Source organism: Echeneis naucrates, chromosome 14 (assembly GCF_900963305.1).
Source record: "Echeneis naucrates chromosome 14, fEcheNa1.1, whole genome shotgun sequence".
Taxonomy (NCBI): domain Eukaryota; kingdom Metazoa; phylum Chordata; class Actinopteri; order Carangiformes; family Echeneidae; genus Echeneis; species Echeneis naucrates.
The window spans coordinates 12,874,479-12,892,989 of record NC_042524.1 but is presented as its reverse complement, the minus strand read 5'-3'; the positions used below and the strand labels follow the sequence as shown (position 1 = coordinate 12,892,989).

General features: G+C 41.2%; 2 protein-coding genes across 4 annotated transcripts; one reads left to right on the top strand and one right to left on the bottom strand.

The window, feature by feature from the left end:
• Positions 1-599: 599 nt before the first annotated feature.
• LOC115053826 (beta,beta-carotene 9',10'-oxygenase-like) lies at positions 600-9,596 on the bottom strand. Of its 3 annotated transcripts, none has more exons than XM_029518644.1 (13): positions 9,453-9,596; positions 7,046-7,250; positions 6,753-6,964; positions 6,243-6,358; positions 5,975-6,077; positions 5,692-5,820; positions 5,441-5,601; positions 5,177-5,344; positions 4,737-4,874; positions 3,764-3,946; positions 3,428-3,538; positions 1,468-1,631; positions 600-1,401 (listed from the first exon to the last, which is right to left on the bottom strand). In XM_029518644.1, exons 1-12 carry the CDS (start codon positions 9,517-9,519, stop codon positions 1,509-1,511), a joined length of 1,716 nt encoding a protein of 571 aa, XP_029374504.1. In that variant the 5' UTR covers positions 9,520-9,596; the 3' UTR covers positions 600-1,401; positions 1,468-1,508. The 3 variants fall into 3 exon arrangements, with proteins under 3 accessions (XP_029374504.1, XP_029374502.1, XP_029374505.1); XM_029518642.1 differs by having other exon boundaries at positions 600-1,410; positions 1,477-1,631; XM_029518645.1 differs by lacking the exon at positions 9,453-9,596 and adding an exon at positions 8,775-9,417 and having other exon boundaries at positions 600-1,631.
• Positions 8,538-18,305, top strand: snx19a (sorting nexin 19a). The gene is made up of 12 exons (XM_029518641.1): positions 8,538-10,574; positions 11,270-12,782; positions 12,856-12,994; positions 13,077-13,181; positions 13,258-13,361; positions 13,681-13,799; positions 14,043-14,133; positions 14,239-14,389; positions 14,599-14,722; positions 15,406-15,590; positions 15,712-15,799; positions 16,016-18,305. The coding sequence occupies exons 2-12, from the start codon at positions 11,292-11,294 to the stop codon at positions 16,158-16,160; spliced, it is 2,742 nt and encodes a 913-aa protein (XP_029374501.1). The 5' UTR covers positions 8,538-10,574; positions 11,270-11,291; the 3' UTR covers positions 16,161-18,305.
• Positions 18,306-18,511: the final 206 nt, after the last annotated feature.

The window sequence follows — 18,511 nt, the reverse complement described above, 5'->3', positions numbered from 1 at the left end:
ATAACCCGTCGGAGGTTCAATGCCTGAGTGTTTGCAGTATGTTTTTGATGAGCCAGGGTGGGCTGGCGGTTACAGACTGTCCCATTGTCAGAGGGTCACAGGTTTGATCCCTCTTATAGCCAGTGTGGCCGTGTTGCGACCGCCTCCTTCAGAGACGTTATTCCTGCCTCTCTCCTTTGTGAATCTTAACGGATTCACTTTCTGGCTCATACAATCGTTTCAACAATCACAGCTGAAAGCAGAAAGCTGCAGCTCATGGGGGTCACAATAAAGAGAACAACTGTCCTACTTGTCATCAGTCACACACAAAAAACTCGAAGCTAGAGACACGAGCTTTACTTTTTGTACTTTGGTTTATTTTCCTAAAGATAATTCTTAATCAACAATTGTGGGTCAGGTTGAAATTCTGACACTGCAGGTTCTATATACAACAGAGAGTGCAAACAGTAAATGGCATCATGTGCTGCCCTCTGGTGAAAAATTTCTAAACTTCTTACTGCAGACAAAAAAAAAAAATAAAAAAATAAAAAAATGTTGTTTTTTTGTTTGTTTGAATTAGTTTTCCTGCCTAAAATAGCAGCACAGGACTCTGATTTAAAAACTGAAGCTCATTGTACCAACCCTCCAATTAATGTTTTTTTTTTCTTTTTTAAACAGTGATCATTGTAATGAGCAGAATTACGTTAGTAAAGCTTGCATGTGTTCATTGCAGTATTATAGTCAGCATGTCAGAGTGAGCTGATATTGACACTGCTTTAGGATCAGCCACAGAGCCCAATCGCAGACTTGCTGCAGATAACTTCATGTTGTAAAACAGATCTAGTTCTCACCATCATTCCATCTGCGTCAACCACTGATAATTTACAGTTCATTTTTAAAAGACTAATCTACCAAAAAAATGATGTGCTATTTTGTGACCTCTTTTTCTGTGTAGATTTGAAGCTTGAAATTAGACTTTGCTGAGAAATGTTTACTCTTTATAAATATCAAAATTTGTCAATGTTGAAGATACACAGAAACCATGCAGAGCTAACTCGGCCTTCACAAAACAATGTATTGCTGTCTTCTGCTGTAGTTTAATGATAAAGTAGAATCCTATCAGTTTAGGGAATAGCTGTTTTCATCAGCATATTATTTTGGAACATGACCACGGAGATTGTAAGTGTTAAGGATGCACAAGTTTGAAAACACACAGGGGTAAATGTTTAATGGCACATTGAGTATAAATGTCTTCCAACATTCAAAAAAGTATTATTATAGAAAAGTACAAAAGGTGAGAGTGAGGACATCGTTCAGAGGTTGTGTCATGAGACATCATGCTGAGCCTCTTACCCATGAGTACTCAGCAGTCACCGCTACATTATTATGAGTACTCATGGGACACACACACACACACACACACACACACACACACACACACACACACACACACACACACACACACACACACACACACACACACACACACACACACACCTTTGTTTGTGTACCAACCACCCTAAGTGTACTTAAATTTGTGCAGAGGCATTAAATGTACCATGGAAACCATAAGGCATGTTGACAGGAACATTGGCCCTTCCCAGCTCTGTAAATGTTTTGGCATCCAAAACCAGGAGGAATGTTCCTTTGTCCTGGGGAGAGAGAGAGGGGAAAAAAAAAAAAAAAAAAAAGTGTAATTAATCAAAAGTTAATGTGAACTACTTCCAGAGCAGCTGCTCTGTGCTTCAGACACATGATGTGTTTGTTTAGAAGAGCAGTCTGAAAGCAATCAAATCCTGCTGTGAAGCACAAGGTCACATCTCAAACCGATCTGTGTTGAGACAAATAACACATTAATGATGGAGATTAGAACTACACCCATTTAGGAGATACAACTAATCATAACAGATAGAAAGTTGAGCTCAAACTCCAGTACAATAACTACAGCTATAAAGTCATTTCATCTGTCAGCACGAACTATCAGACAACAATCTGAAGCTGTGATTAATCAATAAGCAAAATTTGCCACAATAAATATTGAATAATGAAATAAAAACACTGAGCACACCAACATATTTATTTCAATCTATGAATTTACTTTATGTATTTTGCTGTGTAAGCATTAAGCTATCCCAAAGTATATTTATTTTTATTATTCAAGATGAAATTTAAATTTGATGTTATATTCAGTGTCTTTTTCCACTTCACCGTTTCTAACCCGACTAGCTCTTTATTAATACAAAAAAAAAAAAAAAAAAAAGTGCAGGAAATACTATGCAGATGGTTTTTGTACTCATTAATTTATGGACTTGGCCCCTATAAAAAAAAAAAAAATAAAAAAAAATTATTTATATTTATATATATATATATATATAGTAATGCCAACATTGTAAATCACATTAAACCCAAAATATTTTTCAGTTTTGTTCCAACTCCCAACGAAAATCACAATGTTATAAATCTCTCCTCTCTCTTCATACATAATACCAGCTTTTGTCCATTTACTGTGACCTGACATACAGTACATTCTCCTTCATTCAGCATCTATCTTTGGGAAAGGTTTGACTTTTCCAGGCGAAATTTGAAACTTTCAATCTGTGTAAATTAATCTAGGAATATTTATAACTGCTCATTTCCTGCATATTTATAATATATTAAGCTGATAAAAGACTTGGAGGGGGGGGGGGAACAAAAAAAAAAAATAAAAATAACTGAGCTCAGATCAATTTTTAGGGCAGCTGCCTGATGGTAACTAAAACTGAAGAAAACAATACTACAACCTGCTGTAGTAGTGTAGTAATTTGTGTCAGCAACAAAAGGCAGAAGTAGATTGAGTGATGGGTGGGTGGGTGGGTGGACGGACACACACACACACACACACACACACGATTGTTTTCATATATACCTCCAAAGCCTTAAATGAACTCCAGCGTGTCCTCACTCAAACCTGCTCTGATGGCCACTTCCCCTCTGTCCTCCAAACCTCCACCATTCCTCACTGCATTGGCTGTAAACTACTCCCTCCACAGCTCCTCCCCCTCCTGCCTCACCCGTACACTCCTCAGGACCCAGCACTGGCCCTGGGGGAGGCAGAGCCTTCTCAGTTGCTGCCCCCACCCTCTGAAAGTCCCTCCCTGAATCTCTCTGTGACTGCACTGACCTACTCACAATCAAATCATTGCTCCAGACACACCTTTTCAAATCTGCTTCTGATGTTTAACAAATATTAAAAAAAAAAAAAAAAAAAAAAAAAAGCTACAAAATATTCACCGTTTTTGAATTTTTGTCTGCATGTTTGTGTTGTGTGTGTATTTATTCTGTATGATGACAGTTTTTATTCACATGCCTCCTGTAAAGCATCTTTGAGCACTGTTAAAAGCGCTCTATGAATAAAATGTTTTATTATTATTATTAATAATATTAAGTCCAGTTTCTCCTTGGGTCTTACCTGTGAGGGGATGAGAACCACAGAGAGGATGACACCATCATCCTCCTCCACAGCATCAGGTGAGGGCACAAACACAGGCTCTGATGGGTAGAAGCCCTTTTGGTACCAGATCTGATGGGTGTCAAATCCAACCGAGAACAGCTTAGTGTGTCAGAATTTTACTTCTGAGCCATTTTAGAAATGAATAGTAAAGTTTGTGTTTTCATTGGAGAGGAAATTAAAATACAAATCATATTATTTCTGTAGGTTGCACTGTGCATTCTGGCAGGTATGTTTTCTTCCCAAGAAGTCAGATTTAATCAGCGCCACTTGTTATTCACTGTAACACTTACAAACCTTCAACGTCTTGTCCTTCAGATCCATTTTGAGCAGAGAGTCTCCCACCAGGTGTCTGAAGCCGCAGCCGTAGAAATAACGGTATGGTCGCGTATTGTATTTGCCGTAATTGATCTGAGGGAACTCCAGACCACCAAACTCATGGAGGTCATCTCCATGGAGATCCTCGTGCTGGCAGAGCACCTGATGACAAAGAGAGTCAAATGTGTATTGTTACTCATCAGCATTTTGTCATCTTGTTTACTGGGCGTCTGCTTCAAGTTGGGATATTCATCAGGAAGAAAGAAAAAAAAAAAAAAAATAAATAAATAAATAAATGAAATAAATAAATTGTCATTGAGCCTGGCAGCAGTTTCCTATTATTCAGTATGAAATGTTATATTTGGTCTTTAATGATAACTAAAGAGGCCTTTTCGACTACTCAGTGGAAGTAACCATGTAAATATCTAACCTTATCCCCATTCCTGCAGGCTTTTGTACCCCTGACCCTCTGGAGACGAAACTATGTCCTGATGCCTCAAAACAGCTGTTCTGAAGCTTATTGAAGAGAGCAAACCATGACCCTGAAGTAAGACCAACATTCAATTTACCTTTCGTCACAAAAAAAAAAAAAAAAAGGGTTTATAATCAGGTTAATAATATCTTGGCCTGACTTCTGAGCCAACAACAACACAGCAACTGTTTCCAAAATACTGAGTGATTTAAAAACAGGAGGAAAATGAAATAAATGAAACAAAGACACTGTTCTTGTCCCCCTCTTGATTATTAGGTTGGACATTGGCTGACCACAACAGCAAGTAATTCTTTCACATAAATGAGTCTGTACTATTAATTAAAGAATATAAATTAACAATAATAATACAACATCCACATGGATTAAAAAGTTATAAATAAAATAAATAAATAAAAAAAAAAAAAAAAAAAAAAATAATAATAATAATAATAATAATAATAATAATAATAATAAGCTCACCTTATCTTTGCAGAGTTTGACACATGTTGCTTCACTGGAGGGCCGTGTGTTCAGGTTCTGACCCGTTGGTGTCTCACTGGTCACATTAAGAGGCAGAACAAAGCGTCGAGGGAACGTCCTGCACAAGGTGTTGTATACCTGAGTAGTACAATAACAATACAGCATGAGTGCAGCTCTGTTATCTCTTTGTAGAAAGATATACATTTGAAAATATGTTATGTCAGAAGCAACAGTAGCCTTGAAAATAGAATGGATGTGATTTAAAAAAAAAAAAAAATCATTTAACGATGAAATTATTCTCTTCCTGAAGTTCTTTTACAGAGACGAGACAAAAAAAAATAAAAAAAAAAAAATCCCATGATGCTCATCGTCCAGTAATTTATTACTCAAGACAAATTGAGTAAAAACTGTTTTTTGTGTTGAAATAATTCAAATCTAACCTTGTCAAGTGCATCTCCTGACTTGCGTAAGTTCTGGATGAGATAGTTGTTGATGGCTTGTCCGTCATCTGAGCAGCAGATATCAAGCATCAAGAAGCCATCCTCCTCGAAGGCGTTGATCTGGTGGAAGACGGAGATGGCTTTGGTGTGGTACTTCACCGAACTGACCTGTGGAACGGAGCGCTTCATTAGTCTGCCCAAGAGGTAAAGATCTACACTGAGCTTCCTCACTCCAGACTGACACAGTTAAACTTCGTTACCCACCTCGCCTGTATGTTTGTCAACAAGATGGAAAACAGTTTCCTGTTTTGGATCCCAGTAGATGCCCTCGCTCAGAGCCTTTCCCCTCAGCTTACAGGTCATGATCTTCAATAAGTCCATCTTAATTGGCTGCTCAATAAACACCACATAATTCTCAGACATGGCTGAAAGACAAAGAGCGGGATCATTCTGAGTTGAATGCAACAGATCAACTATCCAGGCCCTGCAGGGTGATGTCAGGAGAGCTGTCATACCAAAGCTGTGGTAGTATGACGGGTGGGACTTGTTTGCAGGCACAATTGAGGAGAGTATTGTGGCCCCTTGTAGTGTGTCTTTGGCATCAGTCTTCTCAGGTGGCACTCTGATGATGTTGTACAGCGTTCCTAAAATGGTGGCATTACATTAAATCTTTTACATACATTTGCTCCTTGATGCCATGCAAGCAAAGTGTGGAAAATAATATAATCATCACAATTCAGTTTGTATTGTAAAGGAACAGGGCAACTTAGTGGAAGTCTTGCGGCTCACAGCATTAACCTTTGCTCCCGTAGGAGTTGCCCACGTTGTAGGTGGTACCATCGGGGTCGTAGTGTGGGTGAGCAGTGGCTCCGTTTACAGCAATGAACTTGCTCCAGTCCACCTAGAAACCATAGCAGAGAATGAGAAATGTCAGCGTTTGTTGATGCTGCTGTTGGAGAGAGGGGTGATGGTTATGGGTGGTACTGGACGATGCATAATATGTGTTCAATAAATGGCCTGATTAGAAACATTAACATCTGTTATTCCCTAATGATCATGTTAGTACCTTTTCCAATGTTTCTAGCGTCTCTGGGTTCACTCTGTGCATGAAGTTTGTCTCTGTGCTGGCATAATAGTCCCCTTTGTATTTCACAAAGCTCACACTTGCATTGTCTGTTGGCTCTGCAACAAAGAAAAACACAGGATTACTGAGGCCTTTTATATAGTTGAAAACAATTTCCTTTAAACGGGGGGGGGGGGGGGGGGGGGGGGATTGTGTAAACAATTCTGCTTTGTGATTTGAAGCCTCTAGTAGTTATACTGAGTCCAGTGATTTCCTGTGTAGGAGCACGTGTTGTTATGCAGTCTCAGGGCAGCTGGATGTCCATCCCTGGCCTCACCACTTAAGTTAACCAAACAGTTTGTACATTGTGTTCTTGTCTTTTTCTTAGTCTATATTTCCCATCAACGTTCATGAAGAATGAGTCAAACAAACCAACTCCAGATGATTATCATGAGCCCTTATTTCTGCCAGACCATCTCCATTTATACTTTCATCACACCCAGTCTTACTCACCAATCATCTCAAAGCGAGAAAGAAAGCGTTGAAAGAAGTTTTTACAGGGGTCTGGCAGGGAGAGGGTACCAAATTCTGACATCACGATGCGATTGCTTTCGTTGTTCTTCTTGTAGGCGTCGCTTTGCAGGAACTGACTCATGTATGTCACCTGGCCTTTTTCCAACTTGAATTGGTGGAGCATAGCCATCCCATCAAACCAGTGGTTGTAGCTGCAGTGAGGAGCACACGTTAAGGCCTATTCACATCGGTTTAGAAACTGTTATGATGCACAGAGGTGTTTTCAAACTCACTGTGTGTTTCCAAACTCAAACTTCCCTGGGCCGTTGCGGAGGAGGTGGCCATTGATCCAGGAAGGAATGGTACCTTGTACTTGGGTTGAGATTGGCTCAGGGGTCTCATCGACAGAATGTACCAGAGGAGCAATTGTCTCCAGTCCTTTCAGTTCTGTGTTGATCCATGCCTTGACCTCGCCATTGTCAGCATAATTGTTATCATCTGTAGGAAATAAATACACACACATGGTCTCATACACAAATAGTTTTTACCAAGGCAGGTGTTTCTGTCTTTGTTCACTTCAAACTGTGATCTTGCCCAGTTCTCAGCTGAGCTGTGGTGTAATCTGGAAAAAACATGTAGTTACTTTGTCTTTCTGATTGAAGAAAAAAAAAAAAGAACATTTACATTTCAGGAATATTTCTGACAGCTCAGATGGATTTCCTTGTTTAAACCCTGTGAATTTCACCAGAAAGAGCTGTTCTTTGAAGGAAGGTTTAAGCTGAGAGCAGCCTCGTCATAATCCTCTACTCAAGAAGTGTTCACATTAAAAATAAGGGCCAGATATGAACACATTAAACATGCAGTCAACACATTTGTGTTTCTAAGCTATATACCATGATGATCAAAACGCAACTTTGTTTTCTAATTCAGCAGATAAAAAGCTAGTTTTTAAGTCTGTTTTACTTGCTAATGGGCCAAATAAAAAAAAAATAAAAAAAGACCTGATAAACAGTAGAACATACACTAATTTGCAGTAACATACACTGTACTTGACTACAGATGAAAGACTGCAAGAAACATAATTGGGGAAAAATTGAATTAATTCAAGGAGTGCTTTCAGCCCAAAAAAAAAGAAAGAAAGAAAAAAAAAATTAAATAAATAAAATCCTGCACACTGCCAGCTGGGCGTCACTGCAGTGTTTTATTGGCTCAACCTTCTCCATATTTTTCCACCAAGAGCTGGCCTGACTGAAGGCTGCTCCCCAGCTGCAGAGGCCAGTATATATAAAAGCATCTGACTTAGATAATTGTAAACGGTTTGTCCCTCTGTTACCATGGACAGATGCCTTAACCTTATTTACCCCAGCGCTCCTGCCAGATGGCATCATGTTCTATGGACATGTTAACGGACCCCTATACTCAGAATACATTTAGTCAATCCTGACAATGACACCACTGCACAGCCATGTGGCAATCTGAAGCTGCCCGTGTCCACACAAACACACCGAGAAGAGACATCTAAATTATTCATAGAGAGGATAGTATCTCTTTATGAAAGGACAGGTTTAAATGCCTCCAAACACAAAGCAAACTACATAACACAAGATGGAGTCAGATGCCTCAGTCATAGTTTGGTGTTTCATCAGGCTTACCCTCTGCAGGGCAAACATGACCTCCCCTGGGGCTGCTGTGATGCAATACCTACTGCAGTTCAGCCTTATTTCACACTGCAACTGCAAACCGTTATCAATGGCTGCTTAACAACGACAACAACAACAACAACAACAACCTGCAGACACTGATGAACTGGCCCTTACACACCTGCACAACTCGCTCACACGCAAGCGCGTAAAAACTTGAAACGTTGTTGTTGTGAGTGGAGAGTGTGTAACAGTTTGTGAGTGTCCGCTTTGTGGCGCCGGAGAGCAGCCGGCAGTTTTAGGTGACGTGGAAGTGTAAGATGCGGACAACACGTCCTGCAAAAAGCGCACGAAGCGGACGGTGTTCGTGTGTTTGCATGACCTGCTGTGTCCGGCAGGTGGCGCTCTGCTCGTCACTCTGATCACACAGGTGTGCGCTGTGGACACATCGACAGCTTCTTCAGGTGATGCTGACCACGTATGAAGTCAGTTGGACGAAAACTGAGTTCTTTCAAGTATCGGGCTAGAAATCGGCAGAGACCTGCCAAAAATCGAAATTCAAGTGAAAATTGATGACTTCCGGTTGAGTATTTTGTGCAGTTCGCCATGTTTGCCAGTTTTTGTTCATGTACGTCAATCCTGAGCGAGAGGCTCAAACAAAGCTGGATCCGTGGAGCAATTTCACGCAGTCCTGCCATGCTGTCCGGACTTTAGGGGGGGATATGCAAAAAGGCGACGGAGAAAATAAAAACAAAACAAACAAACAAGAATAACGCCGAGGGATACGTGGGGCTCTGCGCCCTAATAATACGTCCTAAGTGTAGTTCAGTGTCTGCAGGCTGAAACCTGAAACCTGAGAACAGCTTGTTCTGCTCTCGTCAGGCTCTGTCGACCATCACTGGCTCTTCAGACCAGTCAGGGAGGCTCCAGCTGTAGGAGATGGCTTTGACCCTGAGCCGGGTTGATGGACATCAGCGGCTGACTGATGTCTGCTCTGTCTGCTCTGTCCCTTCCTGCACCCGGCCCCCCGGCCCGTCACTCATCCGTGGTGCAGACTTACCCGAGCTGCCCAGCTTCACCGGGGACATGGCGGTGACCTGGACGGATACAGCTCCTCTGCTGAACATGCAGCCGCCAGCGGACAGCTGCGCTGTTATATAACCCGGTTATGTAACACAGAGAGAGAGAGACAGACGAGTTTCCTTAGATGGGTAGATGTGAAAAAGCAGCCGAACGACGCCACCTGGGGATTTTCACACCGGGATATTACACTTACAGTGGGCACGGAAAGTATTCAGACCCCCTTACATTTTCACTCTTTGTTACATTGCAGCCATTTGCTAAAGTAATTTAAGTAGATTAAGAGCACAGTGGTCTCCCTAATCCTTAGATGGAAGACCTTTAGGATGACCAGAACTCTTAATAGAGCTGGCTGTCCGGCCAAACTGAGCGATCTGGGGAGAAGAGCTTTGGTGAGCGAGGTAAGGACCCAAAGATCACTGTGGCTGAGCTCCAGAGATGAAGTGGGGAGATGGGAAAAAGTTCAGCATCCCTGTGCAACTACTCACATGCAAAGGGTGAAGGGGACTTGACCACGGGTGCCTGGCTTCACCACATGATGGCACTCAGTGTCCAAAAGAAGGATAGGTACAAAGAGAAACAATCCAAAGTGCACAAAGTTATTTGCAAATCTCATTTTATAAAATAGAAACACAAAACACACCCCAGGACTCCTGACCAGAGAAACAGATGAAAAATCTAATTCAAGTATATAAATATGTAGGCACATTTAGTAATGAAGTAGGACACACTTCATTTTGTCATATTTGTAAATATATTACATTAACATTGATTTGTCTTCATAATCAGACAACAGGATGACAATAACAAACAGAACAATGACTTCAGAGAAATCTCATCTGCTTTATTAAATGTATTTTTTTGTCTTTGTGTTTATGACAAAGTACTCTAAACTCTATGTATCAAAGTTCTGGGATGTCTTAGCCGGCTGGCAGCTCAAGTGGCCACCTGACAGTTATCCCTCCATACGGGCTGTGTGTCTATCTTGACTGGCGGACTGATCCAGATAATCTTTGCTCGGGGATTAAAGCCTTGTCCCACAGGAGGACAACGTTCCACACGGCCTGTTTTTGAGCTGAAACCTCCAATAACAGCCCTTTGGGTAAAGTATGCTTTGCTGTCTCCTTGTCAGCTTTACGATGGGGATAATTTTTTCCAATATATGCAGTTCTGTCAGTTCACTGCAGACTGCAGGGGGCCTGTGCTAGGTGTTAGCACCACCTGTGACCTCGGCTGAGGGCTAGGTGCACTGTGGGTCTGTGAAGAGTTGGCTGGTTTTAACCTGTTTCCAGGACCTGCTCCTTTTATGTACTCCATTTCAGAGTCCACTTTTTATTTATCTGACAACTTGAATAGTCATGATTAGCCATAAAGTTTTATGTGTTATGGCTGATCCACTGATTAAATTTAAAAGCTACTGTATTTAAAAATAAATATCCCATTTATCAGCTGCACCATTAAACTTAAACTACTTTAATGCATACTACACACAAACGCATCAATGACTACCATCCAATAAAAACATTTACCATATGCGTAATCATATTTTCATGCTAATAGTTTTACTTCAGAAAACTTTTGAATGTACTTCTATTGAATATTTCTAGACTGTCTTGTTATTACCGCTGTAAGAGGTCTGGACTGATGAATCACAGAAAGCCTGGTAGATCATTGCTCACATCCAGAAAACATGTATCAGTTTATATAACTCAGCAGGGAGAAAAGTAGCATTTTTCTGAAAAAAGGTTTCTGCTGTGTTGTGATTAAACAGGATTTATTCGTATCTTTCTTGAAAAGGACATTTTACACACTGATTGTGATGCCGTCCTCAAAGAGCTGGAATCACTGGACTTTATCAGAGTTACTTGGACAACGGCGGCTCTTAGGGCTCGGAGCTCTGCTGGCATGGCTTGTCCTTTTCCATCTCCTTGTGAACGTTTGGCTCCTCTGCATCTTCACCAGTCTTCTGGTGGTCCTCGGAGGCTGGCTTGGGTCCCGAGCTGTGTTGGATGCAAACAGCCTCCTTCACTTAGAACATTTTTTGCCCCTTGGTGCCATTAATCCACCAACGCGCTCACCTGAACACGAGTGGAGGTTGAACCACGAGATCGACTGCGCCGTCCACAAAGCAGTGCGAGATTTTGTATCCTCATGGTACCGTACTCTGCTGCCAGAGGTGGAGGGAGAGTTTGAATGTGCAGTGCGTAATTCAATGTTGGAGTCAGTGATGGAGCTGAAGGAGCGTGCACAGCGGCTGGACAGAAAAGCACTGGTTCGACGGCTGCTGGAGTTGTACGGCTGTCACCTGCAGAGTTACATGACAGCAAGGGAGATACAGTCAACACAGAGAGAGAGCATGAGTCTGTGGCAGCTGTACAGCGAGGTAAATGCCCCTCATCCAGCTGTGAGAAGTGCAGCAGTTGAGCTCAGCTACTCGAGAGCTCTGGTTAACCTTGTCTTACACGTGCTCGTACCGTACCCTCAGATGGAAACCAGGACGGGAGGTTACATGGTTACAGAACTCATAACCTGCAATGTGCTGTTGCCGCTCATAAGCAGGGTGTCTGACCCCGACTGGCTCAACCAGACAATTGTAGACACATTCACCCGTTCAAGAGAACCACACAAAATCCATGTGAATGAGCGCCCGACAGCTGCTGTCTACAGATGTCAGATCCAGCAGGAATCCTGGGCAACCTGCCGATCCCTCTCTTCTTCTGACATGGCCGAGCTTTCCAGCCAAAATACCTCTGACCTTGACGATCTGCATAGCGAGAGTACAAGCTGTGAGCGGGACTCCTCACAGAGCATCATGGTGAGCCTGACATCTGTGGAGAAGTTAGAAAGTTGCCATGCAGGTTGGCTCACACCATGTAAGGTGAACTGCTGTTCGCTCACATCTGGCCATTACACCCAGACATCAGAATCCAAAAGGATTTCACTGGACTCTCTGATTCAATCAGATTCTGAGGATGACCTGACAGGAGGTTTTTGTGAATGTGGTCCACCAACAAACTTCTGCAACAGGAGCATTATAAAGGACAGTGAGGTCTTAGGCTGCTTTGGTCCTCTGAGAAATCTGGGGCCGAAGGTGGTAGTGCCTGAGGATTCCCAGTGGCCCGCAGGTATCGCTCGAGAAAAATCTCCAACTTGTCCCCAAAGAAGATTTTGTCTAACTCCCTACAACTTTGATTCTCCCAACAACCAATCTTCACCCATGCACATCCAGAATGTGCAAATTTCTGGTACTGTCACAGCAAAGGAGCAGCGCGGCACCGGCACACATCCCTATACTCTCTACACTGTAAAGGTAACTGCGCCCACTTATCTTTAATGTTTGTTTGTTGATCATTACACATTGCCCTCCACTTTCTATTCTGTAGTTTGAGACTGTAGCTGAATCAGAAAATGATTCCTGTCTGCAACCTGCCTCCTGTCATGCCGTCAACCGACGATACAGCGAGTTCCTCAACCTGCAGACGCGTTTAGAGGAGAAGCCTGAAGTTAAGAAGCTAATCAAAAGTAAGGAATTATCCTGTCCTCTAGATGAACAATGATCTTTAGTGTAACAAGACACACTGAACTTCCATTTTCTGCATTTTAGATGTGAAAGGCCCAAAGAAAATGTTCCCTGACCTTCCATTTGGCAATGCAGAGAGTGAGCGGGTCGAAGCTCGTAAAAGTCAACTGAATACTTTCCTGAAAGTATGTACTGAAAACCTGCCTTCACTCTGCATTATTGATAATAAACTTTATGATCTTTTTTTTTTAAACTAGCAACTAAGCAGAGACAGCCAACAGTGAAGACATGCAGGAGTTCCTGGCTGTCAACACGGAGGGTTCCACATATTTTGGAAAAAAGCCAGTAGTCAAGTCACGCATTGATAAGGTGAGACAATTTCTGCATCATGTAGCTCTTATGAAGACCATACTGTGCAATTGGAACAAATTTATTTGGATTTTTAAAAAGCAGTTCTCTGAAATAAGGGTTTTTTTTTTAAATGTATTTATTTTTTTAAGAAACAGCTCAGATCTTAAAGAAATATTTTTCTGATGTTAGATGACATAATTCATATCTCTTGTTTATAAACTAAATAACTTAGCTAAATCCAGCAATTAGTATCAAGGTTTGAAACAAGGTGTTAACTTGGCATCAAAACTAATCAAAATAAAATTTTAATTGTCTTTTCAAACTCTTTCCATGAAAGATGATGGAAAATGCATTAGACACATTGAAGACAGCTTTCCCTCATCCTGAGCCCCTCAGTCCGACAGAGGACCTTGAGGGAGATGCTGATGGAAGGACGATGGACAACAGGAAGTACAGGTGAGGATTTTACATGTCAACACCAAAACTACTGCCATGTGAGGTCCCTTTAATAAATAAAGCAGTGCCCACAGTGAGTTGTGCACAGTTCAACCAAGACAAATTTGACAAGAATAAATAAAACTTTGTGCAGCGTTTTTTCTTTAATCAGCTCATGACCCCTTAGACTCCTGTCAGTTCAGTCCTGTATGAATCTGTGCAGGTTGATGTTTAGTATGTTTTCTGTTTCTGTGTTTTATGCAGGAAGCTTATGTTCCCAAGCAAAATTTCCCCATCTCTCAATATACCAGATCTTCATCCTAAAGTGACGTACTGCTTCAGTGAAGGCAGCACTGTGAGTTATCCAACTGTGCTCATGTTCTTGGACTGATGGATTCATGGATGCGTTTTTGAAATGGACACGGTCGACATTTTCACTTTGCTCGTTGCAACTTTTCAGGTCCTTAATGGTATGACTCTTTCTGGCCTGGAGAACTTTGTCAAAGAACAGGAACGATTTTTATGTGAACAGAATGGAAAAGAGACATCGAAGTGGAGCTGTGAGCAGTGCGAGAACGATAAGAAGACTTCAGGAAAGAGTCATGGGACAGGTTGAGATTTATTCCTAGTCATGTCTCAGTTTTTACTGCCCTGGAGCTTTAAACTTACAGTAGCATAGCTTCCCCACTGGGGCGCAGCACAAGTCCACTGTTTGTTTCAGCACAAGCTGAGGAGGCAGTTTTGGGAACATGACGACTCCTCTCTTCCCATTATTGTGTTATTAATTAGTTGTTGTTGCTTTTTTTTATGTGTCCTGCAGACACGGCTATGGCAGATGTTGCTTTGAATATTTTGTGTCTTCTGATGAAGGACCAGTGGAGTTGGCTGTGCACTGAGAACATACAGAAGACCATCAGACTTCTCTTTGGAACCTTCATTGAGAGGTCCCTCTTTCTTTTAACTTCTGTGGCGCTTTCATCAGTATTCTCCTGTTTTATCACAAGCCAACATGTAATCACTGTGGGATATTAAGAGTTCCAAATGTGATTCCCTGGACTGTTCCTGTAAAATGAATGTGCCTCAGGGTTTTGAAAGATGACAGAATTTGTCAATTATATTAAAAGTCCCAGCAGTTACAGATACTGTTTACAAAATTATGACTTTGCAGACCTATTTTGCTGTCACTGATAATTTTTCCTTCATACAGCTGAGACACTGGGCTATCTCAATCAAAGGGACTGCTTTATTAGGTACTAAGTGGCATGAGGCAAATAAATACTGCATAAGATTCTCCCACATTCACTTTTTTTTTTTCCTCCCTAATTATGATGTTTGTCTCACTGTGAACACGAACTTAAACAAGGGCTTTAAAGTCACCTCTGGGTTTGCTTTGCAAAGCAGTCTGTGGGAACTATGCTTGGCAAATCTCTGCTCTGATTACCCTGACCTCCACTTCTGGACTTGCCATTATGCCTCTGGGAGTTTATGGTTCACTGAGCATGTCAGTAAACAATGTTCATTCCCTTGCAGTTTCAGAATGCATGATTGTTTTTCTTTAACTTATGTCTTTTTCATCAAATCAACAGAAAAGCACAATGTCGCACCCAACTACTCTCTTTTGTCTCAGATGGCTGGATGTAGGAGTTGCCCACCTTACGAGCGCTTCCTGCTGGGTGATCTATCTTCAAGTCCTGCAGGAAGCTGTGTGGCCAGGAGGCACACTACCCTCTCACCCACGGCCGGAGCGTAGTGCTGCAGAAAGAGAGGAAACTAAGGATCAGTGTCTGGACTGTCTGATGCAGCTGCTTCCAGGTATGCAGCAGTTGTCAGATTCAGATTGGAACTGACTCAGACAATATGTTGTTTTGATTCTCGATGCTCCTGAACAAGCTTGTCATTTTTGCTTCATTTCATTTTGTTTCATTTGAAACAGAGCTCATCACTGACATGCTGGGCAGTGAGAAGTACAGACTGAGCTTGGAGACCATGCTGGATTCTTTGCAGGACCATCAGATAAACAAGTGAGTAATGCCCAAACTGTCAAGTAAATATGCGTCAGTGACAGAGCTGTGTATGGTGGTTCACTAGCTACCACGGTTGTAATTGGCAAATATGAAATACAATGTTAATATTTAGGACAATTTTATTCTTCTGCTCTATGAAATTTCTCGTACTATAAAATCCATCAAAGCACAATTTTATGCAGAGGTGAGGTCAGTTTGTGTGCTTGTATGCAGGCATCTGATATACTGCATCTGTGACCTGCTGCTTGAGTTTCTGGTCCCGGAGTCATGTGACGAGGCCTTCCAGAGGTCTCTACTGCAGAGCCTGGCCAAAGACACAGAGAGGGACGATACTACCATGAGAGCAGCACAGGATTAACACCCCGGTGCCTCGCAGTTGGAGGAAATCACTGAAGTGCAGTACACACACATAAATGTCAGTAGTAAGTTGACTCTGTGGGGTGATGGCACAGAAAAACCATTGTCATTTCACACTTGGTCAGTCATGTGCCAGGGGACTTACTGTGACTTGAAGATGTGACAAGCATGTATTTCTGAAACATTCAGAACAATGAAGAAGAAAAAGAGAAGAGGCTCACAGTTATGCTATGTGTGGTACAGCATATATCCCATTTGGTCAATAAGCAGGTAACGAGCCCATTGGACCACCAATACTGGTACTACCTGTCAAAAGTTTGGACACACGTGCGTGGCTTTGTTTGTTTTCATTTGTTTTTTTGTTTGTTTTTTTATGTATTTGAGTATTGTGCACGTTACTCTTAAAAACTAATCAGTTATAATTACTACTCCCAAAAAGTGACTGACTCTTCATTTACACCATTGTAAAAGTAGGTAGTTATCAAAAAGTATTTAATTGGATTTTTTTTTTTTTCATTTTACTGAAACTTTAAATTAATCCGGTTATTCAATTATTCATAATAAATATGGAAACAGTAATTTCCTAATTTCCCGTTACTGAAAAAAGTAACACCATTATTCCCCTCATGGATATTTATTAATCATTTCAGATCCTTGTTTAAATGTTACAGACTCTTCAGAGCGGCGTGAAGATATACTAAACATTAGTATATCTGTGATTTTTCTTGTTTTTTATGCTATGCTATTTATTCATCAGAGAAGATGTATGTAAAAGGCTTATTTGTGCTTTGTTCTTATGATGGTTGCTGCAGTGGGTGCCTTCAGTGTACCTGTCAGAAATCAGTCGTGTGAGGGAGGCAGTGACTTTATGGTTTCAATCTTGTCCATTCCAGCTCTGAAGGCCCACAGGGATGGGGAGCCTTTACACTTCCATCCAGCGTGTGAGGTTCTCAATTTCTCCAAGATGTGTACATGCAATTGTTTCAGTTCTTGCATCCAGCTCCTCCCTGAATGTGGTTTCCCCCCCAATTTCTATTAGAACACATTTTCAACTGGGTCCAGCTTTTATGAGCAGCTCGAGGTCAGTGTTATAATATATTTTTTGTTTCAGTTTATATCTTCCATGAGAAACTGGCCTCAGGGCGTTGGTAATGGAACTTTTAACTTGCGGTTTAGAGTTTGATTGACATGAAGGAACTATGGCAGCTCTTAAGACAAGTAGGGTAATTGCATAAAATATCACAGTTGTAGTTTTGAATAGACACAATGGTATGTTCGCTTTGAGGTAGTGTTTCCACATTGTAACAGTGACATATTTTATTGCACTGATTTGTTTCTCCTGTGGGCTGAAATATCCATACATTATTTCATTTCAACACATTACCGTAACATTGTGTATACTGCGGTTTTAAAGTGGAACTTGAAATCTGTGTTGTCATTATAAGCATGTGTGATGACATTCACAGTGATGTTTCTGACAGCTGAACGCCATTATAACGTGACTGGAGAAATGTTGATAGTCATCAAGTCGGACTGTAAGTGTGTAATTTTATATCAGAAAGACTTGGCAGATGTAATTTCAATGATTCACCCAAGATCCCTGGCAGATATTCTTTATAAAAGTGATTTCACAAGAGTCACACAGGCAGTGTGGTGGTCTTCGCATGAGCTTGTGATCCTGAGCAGGCATTGGAAAAACATCCAGTGCTGCACAGATGATTTCTCTGACGAGGCTGTGATAGTCTGAAAGATCTCCACCTAACTGCGTGATGCATGAAACCACAGTGATGACATTGCTGCTTTCATGTTTCATTTAATTGACAGATTATAAAATATTTGGAATAAAATAACAAACATCTACATCATCAAGCAACAGTGTCGAACCAGAGTGGATGTTGCAGTTCCAGGGACAAGCAGAGATGACCTTTTAAAGACTGACATAAACCCCTCTGGGTTTATTACGCACGGCACTATCTCACTGTGCATCCTGTGCAAAGCTGTGAGGATGTGCCACGGACGTTTTATTATTTTTTTATTTATTTTTTTTGTCAGCAGCTGAAAAACCACAGAGCATATTGAAGAACCAAAAGTTTCTACTGTAAGTTAGTTACCTTTACTTGAAATAATAAATATCCGGTGTAATGTTTTTGAGTTTACAATTGTGTCTCTGTGGATGGCTGTAAGATACAATGTGTTTTATGCAACAGAAATGTACAAAAAACAAATCAAATTTATTTACATAAAGCCAAGTCATAACAGAGTCACATCATTTGACTCTACATAGACCAGGTCTAGACCAAAGTCTTTAGAGTTGTTTAAAGAGACCCAACAAATCCCCCACAAGCAAGCATT